The sequence below is a fragment of the Eutrema salsugineum genome, unplaced genomic scaffold (assembly GCF_000478725.1).
Source record: "Eutrema salsugineum unplaced genomic scaffold, Eutsalg1_0 scaffold_18, whole genome shotgun sequence".
Lineage (NCBI taxonomy): Eukaryota > Viridiplantae > Streptophyta > Magnoliopsida > Brassicales > Brassicaceae > Eutrema > Eutrema salsugineum.
Genome location: NW_006256846.1, coordinates 755,447 through 771,158, shown reverse-complemented (window position 1 = coordinate 771,158; position 15,712 = coordinate 755,447). Strand labels below are relative to the sequence as shown.

At 40.8% G+C, this 15,712-nt stretch overlaps 1 protein-coding gene and 1 non-coding gene across 2 annotated transcripts; both read left to right on the top strand.

The window, feature by feature from the left end:
* The first annotated feature begins 6,543 nt into the window (after positions 1 to 6,543).
* LOC112087436 lies at positions 6,544 to 6,650 on the top strand. Its single transcript, XR_002900116.1, has one exon. It is a non-coding gene; the product is annotated as a small nucleolar RNA R71 (small nucleolar RNA).
* A 7,479-nt stretch (positions 6,651 to 14,129) lies between these two features.
* Positions 14,130 to 14,634, top strand: LOC112087317. The gene is made up of 2 exons (XM_024157337.1): positions 14,130 to 14,148; positions 14,195 to 14,634. Exons 1-2 carry the CDS (start codon positions 14,130 to 14,132, stop codon positions 14,632 to 14,634), a joined length of 459 nt encoding a protein of 152 aa, XP_024013105.1.
* Positions 14,635 to 15,712: the final 1,078 nt, after the last annotated feature.

Sequence of the window (15,712 nt, the reverse complement as noted above, 5' to 3'; positions counted from 1 at the left end):
TACTCAGACATGGCTGAGTTCGACATCATCATTGGTTTTAATAAAAGTAATGAAAAACTGTAAAGAAAAAAGAGATAAAGAAAGCTTCTCTATTGAAGAACTCGGACTTGAACAATCTTCTACAAAAATCTCATAAAAACGGCTAAAGGAAAAGGGTTTCTGTAAAGTATGAATGGCTGTCTCTAAAACCGACCTAAATGACATGTATTTATAGTCTCCAATACTCCATGGTCTCTAGGGTTCCGGAATTGAGGCTGGGAATGACTTTGGGCTTCAGATAAGTGGGCTTTAAGTCGGAGCTTGAATGCCGCGGTCGGGAGTGTTGTGACCGCGGCAATTGGCTTGTTGGCGGCGGTCGGGAAGCTTCTAACCGCGGCAAATAGCTTGTTGGCCGCGGTCGCGTGAGTTGCTGGCCGACTCCGCGTGGCTCCGGGGCTAATGGAATATCTTGAGATCCAACCGTTGGAATGTCTCCAAACCAAGTGCATTTGAAAGCTGGTTGATTCTTCTATAAGTTGTCCAATTTTGAGGGTGATCAGACGGTGAGAAGGTCTTCGTCTCTCCATGAGAGTTCTGACGGTCTGTATTTATCCAAAAGAGTCTTTTTGTTCCATTTTGTGCCTCTTTATCCCAAATTACCTGAAAAGTCTTTTAAAATCCGGAAACATAGAAATCCTTTGAAAACCTTTGAAAATGGAGTAAAAACACATGTAAAATATATTAAAATGATCCATAAAAATGGTCAAAATCCGGTGTTATCAACTCCCCCAGACTTAGTCTTTTGTTTGTCCTCAAACAAAACAAAGGCTAAATCTCGGCGAGAGGTTTGAAAACGCAGGAACTAAACAAAATCTCAGAGACCAAACTTCTAGACCAATATTAATCAGTATGCATCAATCGGGGGTAGCCTAGAAAATTCTCACTAGCAATACAGGCATAACTAGTCCGTTAATCCGTCATGCAGAAATCTATGCACTAAGATCTAACTTCCAGTCAACTAGCTCTTAACATTCATTAAAAATCTCGGTGGTTCTCATCAAAGAAAATCTAGGCAAGGCAATCTAAGCTAAGTGTAAAGAAGGATTATTTTGGGGGTATGGCTTAAAGTGTTTAAGGGTTACCTGAAGATCTGGAGGATGCAGGACATTATGCAAAACCGCAAGAGAGAGTGAAGCTGTTGGTATCCACAGTTTTCAGTCACTTTCTTCTTGACATAGATTCATGGTCTTCTTCCTCAAGTTCTCTCCAAACTCCCCCAGACTTAGATTTTTGTAAATCTTTCAAAACAATAGCTCCCTAAACGAATAGTGGTTGCTCATTGCTCCACAAATTTCGACAATCTAAGACTCATTAGGCTTTTTGTTTCCCTTTCTCTTTTCACGTTTTTTTTTTTTTGTTTTTTAAAGAAAGGGAACACCTTTAGATATAGAGTCTTAGAGAGCACGAATTTACCAGTTAATATCTGTCTTGTAAAGCTTTATTATGTTTCTGATACTCTTCCTTCCCAATTCCATTCAGTCTCCTTTGCGAGTGACTGAAAACTGCGTCGCTCCTCTTCTCTCCAACGTTTTTGCACATATCTGCTGCTATAAACTAAAGAGAGAATGCATGAGGATTGAAAACAAAGGTTTTGGGTTTAGGGTATGGTACCAGATAAAGATAAACTGGTCATCTAGGAAGACAAAGAGTGGTAAAAGTGATGGTAAAAGACGTCCTAGATGTGTATGTCGATGCCTGCCTAAAATCAATGATGAGAAAATTAGATATCAATATTAAGTCCAAATAAAATGAGCTATTATATCCTGTCAGAAAGAATCTCCATGAATAGAAGTCCTCTGGTGGGAGTTCGTAGTGCAAATACTCTAGCTACCGCCTAGTCTAGTGCTAACCACAAATGAGCTATCATGCATAGTGTAGAAGTGTGCAGGTCTAAATCATCATAGTTTTGCGTCAAACATTCCTGAAAAATACTTAATGTCGAATAGGTTACATATTAAAATTTAAAAAGTACTTGAAATTTAAAAGCAAAAGCAGGAAAATAATTAGTACGGATAGACATCCTCCCCCAGACTTAAATCACACTGTCCCCAGTGTGAAAAAGTTGGTGAGAAGATGGTGAATAAAATCAAAATAAAATAAAATAAGATAAAAGAAAAGAAAATGATGATAGAACCGTGATGGTAGTGAAGTGCTGATCAATCACTCATCCTCCGAAGTGTCGTCTGCGAACTGGTGCTGCTCCTGTAAGAAGGTGACAACGCGCTCAAAGCGTCGTCCCTGTCTCTCAACTCTGCGCTCCAGATCGGAATGAGTGTGTGATGATGTAGATGATGAGGTGTGGCCGGTCGGAATAGATGGCTGAAAATGAGCACGGGCCGCAGCTGCATCACGCCTCGCCTTGGCCACTATGTACTGGCTAATGGTGAATGGTAGATGAGGTACAGATGGCAGAAAATCATCGGATTCCGGAGTCCATCGAGGGCGTCCTCCGTTGCACAATCTCGGGATAGACGCTGAAGGTAAGCGGACTCGGTGCTCCTCGGTGCCAGTGCAATACTTGTAACCAAACCTGTCTGGATCGAAAGCGGCACGAGAGATAGTGTGATCGCGAGAGATATAAAGTAGATCATACCAGACATCGGGAAGTGGATCATCAGATGAGAAATCGAATCCTACACGCTTGTAGTATCGCTGTAATAGCACTCCCGAAAGCTGGAGTAGCGTCCTCGCAACCATGTAAATCATGCTTCACCTTTACCATATTCTGCGCTATTATCCAGGCAAAGCAAGCAAGTCGTGGGTCGTCCATAAATGGTATCTGAAGTGTAATGAGCTCAGTCTTCAAAACACCTCCCATGTTGGCTCTAGAGAAGATCGTGTGTGCTAAGAGTTTGTGCACAACTCTCACTGCTGGGTGGCTAAGAAGGGCTGACTTAGATCTCCCACTATCATAGGCTCCATGACCCATCTCTCTCCACAGGTTAAGATCAGGTTCATCTTCATGATAAATTCCATCAGTGTATGGAAGCTTAAGAGCTTCACAAACCTCGGAAATGGTGAGAGAATAAGGCTGTCCGCGGATAGAGAATGACAAGATGCCATCTGATGCTCTGGGGTTCCTCCTCTTCGTTAGTGGAGTGTAACGGTCGCTAAAAGCTCACGGACTAGCTCAGGATAAGTCGGAAGGTTCAGCTCCAAGTAGGGTCTCAGCTTAAGTGCATCGATGTACCAGATCACATCCTCCCTGATTCCAAGCATCTCGAGTGTATGATAATCAATGCAAGGCGTGGGTTTGATGTTCAGCTTCTTGAAACGCCTTGCATAGTCCACTCTCGGGTTTGTCTCCCTCCCAATGTATCGAATCTGTGGTGGCTCGGGAGGTGCTCGTGTTTCTCTTGAGTGCTGGAGCAATCTCATCACATAGCTGCCACCAGTTCGACGGCTCCTTCGGGATCTGGTTTCATCCATTTTCTGGAAAATGAAATGATTCTTGGAAAAAGAGTGAATTTGGGTGCTAATTTTAACACATTAAGATCTGTTATACTAATACTAGTATAAAAAGATTAATTAAAATTATTAGCAAACAAAATTGATATTAAATCAGAGAAATCAAGTAGTTCATGACTAAATTCGGATTTTTGATGTTCTCAACATAGAAATCTTCTAAAAATCGGTTTTTATGAGCAATTTCCATGTGAATTCTAAAGATTACCCAATACTAATCATTAATCACACAAGACTAAATCAAATTCATCAATTTTGCTGTTCCAAATTCGATTTTTATGAAGCATGTAGAATCCAAATTTCAAAAATCACAATTCCTCTTAAGCTAGGTGCTAAAATCTATTTTTAGATAACCTAAATGGATAATCTATCATTCATAAGCTATTTCTACCATCAATAGACCAAGATTTTGGGTTTTTAAAGAAAACCCTAAGTTCAAAATCGAGTAAGAATGGTGAGTTTGAGGTTCATACCTTGCTGGAAAGAGAGAATTGATGGTAGAATTGAAATCAGCTTCGAAAAAGAGTGAGGTTTGAGCAAAAAATCTCTTAAAAAGCTTAAGAATTGAAAATGTGTTCTTTCTCCTAAATCTCTAATTCTTTTGGAAGAGAAGAGAAGAAAGAGTTTTGATCCAAAAAGTTTGTTTCTTTTCTTTAAAAAGCGTTTTTGAAGCAAAAACTGAAAATTTTTGGAAATTTTTAAGTTTACGGGAACTTACCTTTTCTTGTTTGCACATTAGGAAAGTTTAAAACTTACGGAGGATCTTTTCGGGTTTTACCGGGAACACTTCGGGAAATACCGGGAATCACCAGGCAAACACCAGGCAACACCGGGAAATCACCAGGCAACACCGGGAATCACCAGGCAAACACCAGACAACACCAGGAAGTCACCAGGCAACACCGGGAATCACCAGGCAAACACCAGGCAACACCGGGAAGCGGCAGAAATCCGCGGAATCATCTCAACAACCAACGGCCGCGTTCAGGAGACGCGCGACCGCGGTAGTCGAGTGCTCGGCCGCGGTCACATTCACGGTGCCGCGGTCGATGCACCTTTGGCCGCGGTTCCGTCTGTTGCGACCGCGGGTCTTCCTCCTGCGGCCTATTGTCCAATCTTCTCGTCTTTGCCGGGCCGAGCAGCAAAAGACCTACCTTTTTCCTCTTGGTTTTTCTAATTTTCTGATTTTTTTGTGTTTTTGTTTTATAAAATACCTAATACTTAAAAATAAAAAGAAAGCATAAACTCTAAAAAGGAAAAGAAAATTAAAAGAAAGAGTACCTAAATGGGTTGCCTCCCATTAAGCGCTTTTGTTTTAAGTTGTTTAGCTCGACGTAAGCATGAGGAATCAGGCTGATTTGAATGGCACTCCACTTGATGTGCCTTTATCACTTCCGGTTGGTGGAGGTTTTACTTCTTCTCCTTGAAGAGAAGTCTTCTTACCTTTACTCTTCTTTCGGACTTTAATGTTGTTCAGAACCCTTTTTGTGTTTTCGATCAGCTCCTGGATTTGGTCCTCACTAGTTTCTGTTGCGTCCGGTGGAATGATGATCTTGATCTTTGCAAAAGCTTTCGGCTTCTCCTTTTCTTTCTCTTTTGGCCTGTTTCCTTTACTTGGAAATTCATCTAAGATAGTAGGATAGTACCTTTTTCTGTCCACATTGAGGAAAACAGCATGCCGGTTTGCGTGATCGATTATTGCTCCTACTGTAGCTAGGAATGGTCTCCCAAAAATGAGTGGCCTCTCCTTGTCTTTATCCATTTCCAGGACTTGGAAATCTGCTGGAACGATCTTATCTCCCACTAGAACTTGTAGATCATGAATCGCCCCTTCAGTATCTTTTTGAGATGAATCTCCAAAGATAACCTTAACCGTCGATGTCCTTAAGGTTTTTATGCCCAAATTTTCGGCAAATGTCTTAGACATGATGTTTACATTGGCTCCGGAATCACACAAGCAGTCTATAAACTTGATTCCTGAAATGAAACACTGGAAAACAAACGTCCCGGATCATCGGCTTTGGTAAGCCTTTGAAACGGTGATCGTTCAGGTACCCTAAACGGTGGCTGCTTGGGATCGGTATCCTTGTACAGTGGTACAAAGATTGGGGTTTCTTCTTTCTTTCCATTGGTTCCGGACTCTTCTTCGGGCAATGTGGTTATGGCGTTGCAAAACTTCTTAGGGTTATCTTCAACTCTTCCTGGAAGAACTCCACTTTGCCTCTTCATAGAGTCGGCTGTTTGGGCGACTTGCACATCTAACTTTTTTACGTGCGAAGATAAAGATTCAAACTTACCACTCAGATCATTGTACATGCAGTCCACTTTCACGTTCACGTCTTTAGATGCTTTTTCGTTCGTCATAACAAGCTGTTGGATTGACTGTTCAAGTCTACCGATTTGTGAAGCTAGCTGGTTCGTCGTGACTCCCTGCTGTTGTACAAATTGATTGTTAAAACCCGTACCTTGGTGTTATATGGCTGTCGCGGTTGATATGGTACTATTCCTCTGAAGTTTCCACCTTGAAACTTGTTTTGGAATGATTTTTTCTGAGGTGGGTAGTACTGATCTTGAGGGTTCTCCACATTTGGATTGCGGTAAGAAAGATTGTTGTAATTTGCATTCCGGAAGTTGTTGTTGAAGTTGTTGTTGGAGCGATTTTGGTATGGCACCAGTGCTCCTACGTAGTTCACATCTTCTTCTTGAAATGCTTGATTAATGTGATCGATATCACTAGGTCCTTCCTCTTCTGCGCCATTGTTGGTTTCACAGGCATGGATCGGGCGATTGTTGCTCTTCAGAAGCTGGCTCACCATGTTCTTCAACTCGGTTATCTCCTTGTTGTCTGTTCCGGCTTGCTTCATCGATCGATCATATTCAGGGCAGTCATTGCTATTGGGTTGAGCCAAATTTTCGATGAGAGCTCTTCCTTGGGTTATCGTCTTTTGCCCAAAATCTCCATTGCTAGCTGTATCAAGTGAAAGTTTGTATTTTGGTTGCAAACCTCGGTAAAATGTGATCAGCAGGCTTGATCCATGAAATCCATGATGAGGTCAATCACGTTCATAATCCTTAAAACGTTCCCAAGCTTCATAGAAAGATTCAGTTGGCCCTTGTTGAAAGGTTGAGATCTTCGTTCTCAAATTGTTCGACCTTGACTTAGTGTAGAATGTGGTTTAGGAAAGCAGTTCTACATTCTTCCCAATTAGTAATCGATCCTGCAGGCAAAGACTTCAACCAACGGTGAGATTTATCTGCTAATGAAAAAGGGAACAACTTACACTTTAAATAGTCAGGTGAAACTTGGTTTGTTCTCATCATGCTGCAAATTTCTTCAAAAAGCTCGATATGGTCCATTGGGTGCTCAGAAGGAACTCCATGGAACTGGTTTTGCTTCACCAATGAGATGATTTGAGGCTTGACTTCAAACTCATTCTGGTTCGGAAATGGTACTTGAATCGCAGATCGATTCTGAAAATTTTGAGTAGGTGCATCAAAGTCAGCTATGCGATGGTTCCTGGCTTGTGTTCGGTGTTGATTTGCTGGCGGAATGGGGCGGTGAATGCGTTCATTCGGCTGCATTGCTGGGTGGTCACCATCAGCTGCATTGATGGGTGGATCAAGGTCTTCACGTCCTTCTCTCTCTCGGTTCTGGTGATTTCTTGGAAGAACCTCATCCTCCTCTCCATCTTGTCGAGCATGATCACCTTCTGTGTGATCATTCTCTTCGTTTTCTCCATGTTCGGACCCGTCTTGGTCCATATTTAAATTTTGATTAATAGGATCTCCAGGCAGGTCGTCGTTGGCCATTCCTTGCGTTCGTCTAAGTCTTCGAAGTTCTCTTTCGTGTCTGTCTATCTCGTCTAGAATTGGAATGTCTCCTGCAGGTCTACGCCTAGTATTCATGCAATTCAGAGAAAGGCAAAAGAAGGGAAAGATAGTTCAGAAAAACTTTAAGAAAGAACTAGAGATCAGGTATCTAGAACAGAAGTTAAAACAAGAAAAATAGCAAAAGGCAGCGAAACAAATCCCCGGCAACGGCGCCAAAAACTTGATGCGTGCTCGTGTCAACTACGTGAGGGAACAAGTTTTACCCTTAACAAAACAAATGAAAGCCGCAAGTGCACAGCTAATCAGTTGTAGTATTTAGGGATCGAATCCACAGAGATTTGTGTGCCTGGTATTCTTCTACGGTTTTTAACTTTATGTCTAGACTAAATTTGTTTTAAAGGTTGGTTGTTTTTCTAGACAAAAGAAAGCAAATAAATCTATCCTAAAAAGCAAGTAAAAAAAATCGAATGAAATGCAAATGGAATAAGTAAAATATAGAACTAAACGAAAATAAGGCAAGTAAAATTTCGCATGAAAGGTAAATAAAGCAAGTAAATAACGAACTAAGGAAATTGAAATGCAGGTCTAAAAAAAGCAAGTAAAAATCGATGGAATTGTAAACTTTGGCTAAAAACGCTGAGCTTTTGGGAACTCTAAGGGATCATAATCGGTTTTAACACTAAGGTAGATAGATTGGGATTGACGGACAACAATATATGGGTTCTAGAGCTAGAGTACGGCAGTATGACTACGTCACTGTCGTGATCATAACCAACTGTTTCTCGCAACCCTGACCAGTAGGTTTCCACTCTGGCCCTGGAAGGGAGAGAACGCAAGAGCTGCACAAGACTCGTTAATACTCACGATCTCGCCGCAGGTAGGTTTCCACTCCTACGGAAAAATCGCCTGTTTCATTCTAGGGCTGATACTTAATGAAAACTTTCGCAACACTAACTATCTAGATCAAATACTAGGTGATCAATGAAGCATACATGCAATAAGAACAAGAATAAACAGAGAACAGGTCGAAATCCCAGATCTATAAACCTAGATGTCTTAATCGATTATGAGAGCCCCTTTCGGGAACCCTTAGCCCAACTCGGGATCTACTCAGACATGGCTGAGTTCGACATCATCATTGGTTTTAATAAAAGTAATGAAAAACTGTAAAGAAAAAAGAGATAAAGAAAGTTTCTCTATTGAAGAACTCGGACTTGAACAATCTTCTACAAAAATCTCATAAAAACGGCTAAAGGAAAAGGGTTTCTGTAAAGTATGAATGGCTGTCTCTAAAACCGACCTAAATGACATGTATTTATAGTCTCCAATACTCCATGGTCTCTAGGGTTCCGGAATTGAGGCTGGGAATGACTTGGAGCTTCAGATAAGTGGGCTTTAAGTCAGAGCTTGAATGCCGCGGTCGGGAGTGTTGTGACCGCGGCAATTGGCTTGTTGGCCGCGGTCGGGAAGCTTCTGACCACGGAAAATAGCTTGTTGGCCACGGTCGCGTGAGTTGCTGGCCGACTCCGCGTGGCTCCGGGGCTAATGCAATATCTTGAGATCCAACCATTGGAATGTCTCCAAACCAAGTGAATTTGAAAGTGATGGTGACTTGATGTGGTGTGTCGAGGGTTGTCAAGTTTTACTCTAATTGAAATCAATAGCCGCAAGTGCACAGCTGATCGATTGTAGTACTTAGGGATCGAATTCACAGGGAAGGAGGATCTTTTCCTGCAAAAAGCCTTTGAAATCAGTTAAAGTAAGGAAGTCTAGAACAAAACGGTTTAGTGGGGGTTTGGTAGTGTGTTTAAAATCTAAAAACGAAATATTAAAAAAGAATACGGAAATTAAATGACGTAATAACTAAACTTAACGAAAATGATTAAAAATGATAAAAACGGATATTCTAATGCTTAAATGAAAATGAACTAAAAAGGAAAGACAATATTGAACTAAAGCTTAAACGAAAATCGGTGTAAATCAATAAGGAAGAAAGCGTTGGGGTTCAGGGAAGTTTTCTCAGGGGTACGAACGATTCAAAACATTGCTAGAGAGGAAATTTTGTAAGATCTTAGCTTAAACTTTTCGAACTGGATTCAAGGACGTATGAATACGCCACTGTCGTGATCATAGACAACTATCTCTCTCAACCCTGACCAGTAGGTTTCCACTCTGGCTCTGGAAGAGAAGAGATGCATTATGTTTAAGACTCGTCCTAATTCACAAATCGCCCATAGGTAGGTTTCCACTCCTATGTTTGTTTTGCTCTCCCAAACTAGATCTGATACCTGATGAACACTTTCATGTCACCAAGCATCTGGATCAGATTGTAGTTCATGACGTTACTCTCATGCAGTAAAAACGAATTCATAAGAAAAAGTTCTAAGATTCGGCTCAAAAGCTCATGGAATCCTCATCGAACATATAAATCCCCATCGAAAATCCCTTAATCCCAACAATAAAACTACTCAGACATAATGAACGAAATCATAAACATAGTATTAATAAGTAGAATAGAAACCGAAATTGAAAAAGAAAGAACCAGGGTTCAAGAGAACAAATCTCTCTCTCCCTAAAAGCTAAAACTTAAAAGTATTCTAAAACAATAAGAAAGATAGATGATGATCGATTAGGGTTCCTAAGACATGTATTTATAGTGCTCAAGACCTCTCTGGACGTCACTTAGGGTTTCTCCAGATGAAGGAATCATTGTGGGCTTCAGAAATGGGCTTCTGGGCTCGGAGGTTGATGGTCGCGGTCAGGACAAGTGTGACCGCGGGGAACAAGTGGTTTGCCGCGGTCGGGATGCTCCTGACCGCGGGGAATGAGTGTTTTGCCGCGGGTGGAAGTGCTTGCCGGCTGGTTTACGGGACATCTTGCTCTTCGCGTATCTTTTGATTGAACCGTTGGATTGCCAAGCTGTAAAGTGCACTGGAAAGCTGATACTTCCATCTTTAAGGTCTCCAAATTTGAGCTGGATCAGACGGTGAGAAGGCCTTCAATCAGGGGTGAACTTCTGGCGGTTTGACTCTGAGCTGAAATCTGGTTTTCTATCCATTTTGTTAAGCTTTTCCCTAAGTTTCCTGAAAAGAGTCTTGGAACTACAAATACTAGAAAAACGTAATAAAAGTACTTAAAAGCAATTAAAAACATAGAAAAAGCATTTCAAAACGATCCATAAAAGTTGTCAAAATATGGTGTTATCAACTCCCTTAGACTTAAACCTTTGTTTGTCCTCAAACAAAGCAAAAGCCTAAACTGGTTAAGCGAAAACAAAAATAGGAAATGCACGAATCTCATAGACTTGAACTCCTAAACTAGGACCAAAGATAGTGCATCAATCCACAACTTAGTCTTGAAAATTCTCACCAATGCACAAGAGATACTAGTCCACTTTTTCCGTCATGCAAAACTTAAACAATTTAAATCTTGATTTCTGTCAACTAGCTCTCTACATTCATTAAGTTCAATAGTGAGTTCTCATTAAAAACATCATCCAGGGTAGACGGCGTTTGGCATTAAAGGGCTATTTAAGTGGTGGAGTTAAAGTGTTTAGGGTTACCTGAAGATCTGGAGGATGCAAGATAATATGCAAAACCGCAAGAGAGATAAGGACCTGTTGATGACCACAGTTTTCAGTCACTTCTTCTTGCCAAATGTTGTTGCATAATCCTTCCTCTTTTGTTGTAAACAGCTGTTCCTCAAACTTAGATTCTTTCCGGGAATCAGAAAACAATCTCCAAAACTCCATAAAATCAGACTTCAGTTGTCTTGGGACTTAGAATTCGACCTCTCTAGACTCTCTAAGGCTTTTATTTCATTTCTTTTCTTATTTTCGGATTTTTTTTTTTTTTTTTGAAAAGGAAATTCCTTTTAAAGAGAGAGAGACTAGAGGACGAGATTGTACCAAAATTTGAGATTTTTCTAAGGCAAACTTAGCTTCCTCTTGTGTTGGATCCTTCCGAGAAGTTTTCCGGCAAATCGCAGGTTTCTGTCCTTTGTGACTGAAAACTGCGTCGTTCCTCTTTCTCTCCAACGTTTTTGCAATTATCTTCATATAAGACAATATAAAACAAGAGTGCATGTGGTTTGAAAGAGGATTGGTTAAGGTGGGGAACTAGCTAAAGATGAACTAGCCATTCAGGATCAACAGAGAGTGGTAAAAGGATAAAGGAGTCCTGAATGTATGATTCGTTTCCCTGGTCTAATGCTTCAATGAGAAAATCAAGTCCAAATTAAGTCCAAATAAAACAGAGCTAGTGTATCCCTTCATCTAAATCGAAATCATTCAAATTCCTCTGGGGTACTTCGTTTCAAATGTGCTTAGCTACCGCCTAGTCTAGTCCTAAATCATGAATGAGCAAGTCACTAGGAACAGTCTAAAGCACACAGTCAACTATCATTGATTCGTGTTCACCATTCCCTTTTAAAACGTATTTTGTTTTGAAAACCGGTTTTGAAAAACTTTAAGAAAAATGCAAAAAGTGTAGATAATGCAAAACTCATGAAAGAAAGGTGATTAGAAAGGGATGAAATCCTCCCCCAGACTTAAATCACACTGTCCTCAGTGTGAAACAAGTCGAGATTGGATGAGAAAAATGCATAGATAATCGAATTGGTAAGGACAAAGAGAACTTACCTGGATCCGGGATGCTGGTGGAGATGAACCGGATTTATTCGAAGGGGTTTGGGAAGGTGATTAGGTGGTGATGAAGGTGGTGGAAGGTGATGAATGAGGTGGAGGGTGATTGGTGAGGTGAAATGAGGTGGAAGGGGTGGTTTGGGGTCGGGTTTGATGTCAACGACCAAGTCTCGCGGTCAGGGGCTGCACGACTGCGGCAAACAAGCACTTGGCCGCGGTCATATTCACGCGACCGCGGTCGATGAGTAGTTTCCCGCGGTCAGAACATCTGCAACCACGGGGGCTTATTTTGCGGCCTCTTCCTGCTTCTCCTTGGTTCCTGCTGGGCCGAGCAGTCAGGTACCATCCTTCTTTTTGTTTTTTTTTCTGGTTTTTTTTTTTTTTGATTTTTTGGCTTTTTTGTTTTATAAGAAACACCTGAAACTAAGAAAAAGAAAGAGATCAAATGTAAAGAAAGAAAAATCCTAAAGAAAACAATACCTAAATGGGTTGCCTCCCATTAAGCGCTTCTGTTTTAAGTCGTTTAGCTCGACTTTTGGTGTTGGACGTGACTTATTCCAATGAAGAAGACCTTGTCCTGAAACAAGTCTTTTTCGACATCTCCTTGCCTTGCTTAGCAGGTTCTTCATCACTCCAAAGCTCTTCTTCAAACTCTTCAGTTGCAGAATGTTTTCCTGCTTTGCTGTTGTATGGGACAGCTTCTGTGGAGACATCTTTGTCGATATTAGCAAATGAAATCCTCCGGTTTGGCCAGTCCATTATAGCTCCGGAAGTTGCTAGAAAAGACCATCCCAGAATCACTGGATATGTTGCATCTCTCGTCTCGACAATGTAGAAGTCGACAGGCACTATGCAATCTCCTATTCTCAAAGGAATTTCATGAGCTATTCCTTGAGGTGTTGCATTTGAATCATCAGCTAGGCTAATCTTTGCTCTAGTCCTGCGCAGGTGTCTAATACCAAGTCTCAAAGCAATTGCCTTGGACATCATGTTAAGACAAGCTCCAGAATCACATAGCACGTTTTTAAACATCTCTCCTCTAATAGAACAAGAGATAAGAAACTGACCTACACCTTCTATTTTATGAAGTGTTCGAACAGGTTTACCTTTTCTTGCATGCTTGAACAAGTCTTCTATCTCAGGGATTGATTCTTTGCTCTCACAGAAGTAGTGGCCTATCATGAAGTCCTTGCAAGCTTTGGCAAACGTGATTCCTTCAGGTAAATTTTGAACAACATCATTAAATTCATCGAGCTTTTCTTTGCTGATTCTGTTGGTGTAGTAGCACTCTTCTGGTCTTTGGAGATGGATTGAATAAACAGCAGCATCAGGGGATCTTCTGGGGAAAGTCAGACGTCTGGCCCTCCCAAAATAGGTTCTGATATCCTCCTTTGTCTCCTTGCTGTACCTAAAGAAAACTTGCAAACAACCAAGATGCCACATATCATCGAAACCTGTGTAAAGAGGGATCGATTTCACAAACTTGTTGAATTCAACGAGTGGCCGCGGGTGGAAGTGCTTGCCGGCTGGTTTACGGGACATCTTGCTCTTCGCGTATCTTTTGATTGAACCGTTGGATTGCCAAGATGTAAAGTGCACTGGAAAAGCTGATACTTCCATCTTTAAGGTCTCCAAATTTGAGCTGGATCAGACGGTGAGAAGGCCTTCAATCAGGGGTGAACTTCTGACGGTTTGACTCTGAGCTGAAATCTGGTTTTCTATCCATTTTTTTAAGCTTTTCCCTAAGTTTCCTGAAAAGAGTCTTGGAACTACAAATACTAGAAAAACGTAATAAAAGTACTTAAAAGCAATTAAAAACATAGAAAAAGCATTTCAAAACGATCCATAAAAGTGGTCAAAATACGGTGTTATCAGAAAGCTGGTTGATTCTTCTATAAGTTGTCCAATTTTGAGGGTGATCAGACGGTGAGAAGGTCTTCGTCTCTCCATGAGAGTTCTGACGATCTGCATTTATCCAAAAGAGTCTTTTCGTTCCATTTTGTGCCTCTTTATCCCAAATTACCTAAAAAGTCTTTTAAAATCCGGAAACATAGAAATCCTTTGAAAACCTTTGAAAATGGAGTAAAAACACCTGTAAAAGATATTAAAATGATCAATAAAAATGGTCAAAATCCGGTGTTATCAGCAGGCCATGGCAATCGGATCGAAAGGTTATTCATGATGGGTTTACTAACAAGTATTCCTTTGTTTTTAAAGGCAGGAAGACAACCCTCATACCTTTGACGCCACAAGAAGTCTACCAGGATCAAATGCAGCTAAAGCAAAAGACAAAGCCGCCTACTAAAGCATCTAACTTCTACCTGAGGGCTGGTGATGTCAAAAGATCTCTTAGTTCTAACCAACCGGTTCTTTTATTTGTGTTTAAGGAGGCTCTCACCAATATGACTAACCTCACACCGGTTTTGCCGAGTAAAATTCAAACTCTTTTGCAGGAATACAATGATGTCTTCCCTGAAGATAATCCTAAGGAGTTACCTCCTTTTAGAGGCATTGAACATCAGATTGATTTCATGCCTGGTGCTTCATTGCCTAATCGCCCTGATTATAGAACCAATCCGGTTGAGACAAAAGAGTTACAAAGACAAGTCGATGAACTAATGGAGAAAGGACACATAAGAGAAAGCATGAGTCCCTAAGAAGGATGGGAGCTGGCGAATGTGCGTAGATTGCAGAGCCATCAATAATATCACTGTAAAGTATCGTCACCCTATCCCTAGACTCGATGATATGCTAGATGAGTTGCATGGTTCTAACATATTCTCTAAAATTGACCTTAAAAGTGGATATCATCAGATTAGAATGAAAGAAGGAGATGAATGGAAAACTGCATTTAAGACTAAACATGGTTTATATGAGTGGCTTGTTATGCCATTTGGATTAACTAATGCACCTAGTACATTCATGAGATTGATGAATCATGTCCTTAGAGCATTCATAGGGGTCTTTGTAGTTGTCTATTTCGACGATATCCTTGTCTATAGCAAGAATCTAGATGAGCATGTAATGCATTTGAAAGCTGTTCTTGATAAGCTAAGAAAGGAAAAACTATATGCCAATCTAAAGAAATGCACCTTTGGAACAGATAACCTTGTCTTTTTAGGTTTTGTTGTGAGTGCAGATGGCGTTAAGGTCGATGAAGAGAAAATCAAGGCCATCAAAGACTGGCCAACCCTTAAGACTGTCGGTGAAGTTAGGAGTTTCCATGGCCTGGCCGGGTTCTATAGAAGATTCGTCAGAGATTTTAGCACTCTAGCCACCCCTCTTACAGAAGTTATCAAAAAGGATGTGGGATTCCAATGGGGAGAAGCTCAAGAAGCCGCGTTCAAAGCTTTGAAGCATAAGCTTACTAATGCACCTCTATTATCTTTACCTGATTTCCTTAAAACTTTTGAAATAGAATGTGATGCTTCAGGTATAGGAATTGGAGCTGTGCTAATGCAGGACAAAAGACCGATTGCTTTCTTTAGTGAAAAACTTGGAGGAGCCACTCTCAATTACCCAACCTACGACAAAGAGCTATACGCTTTGGTCAGGGCTTTACAAACATGGCAACATTACTTATGGCCCAAGGAGTTTGTCATTCATACCGATCATGAATCTCTCAAGCATCTTAAAGAACAACAAAAGCTTAATAAAAGGCACGCGAGGTGGGGTCGAGTTCATTGAGACATTTCCATATGTCATCAAATACAAGAAAGTGTAAGGACAATGTAG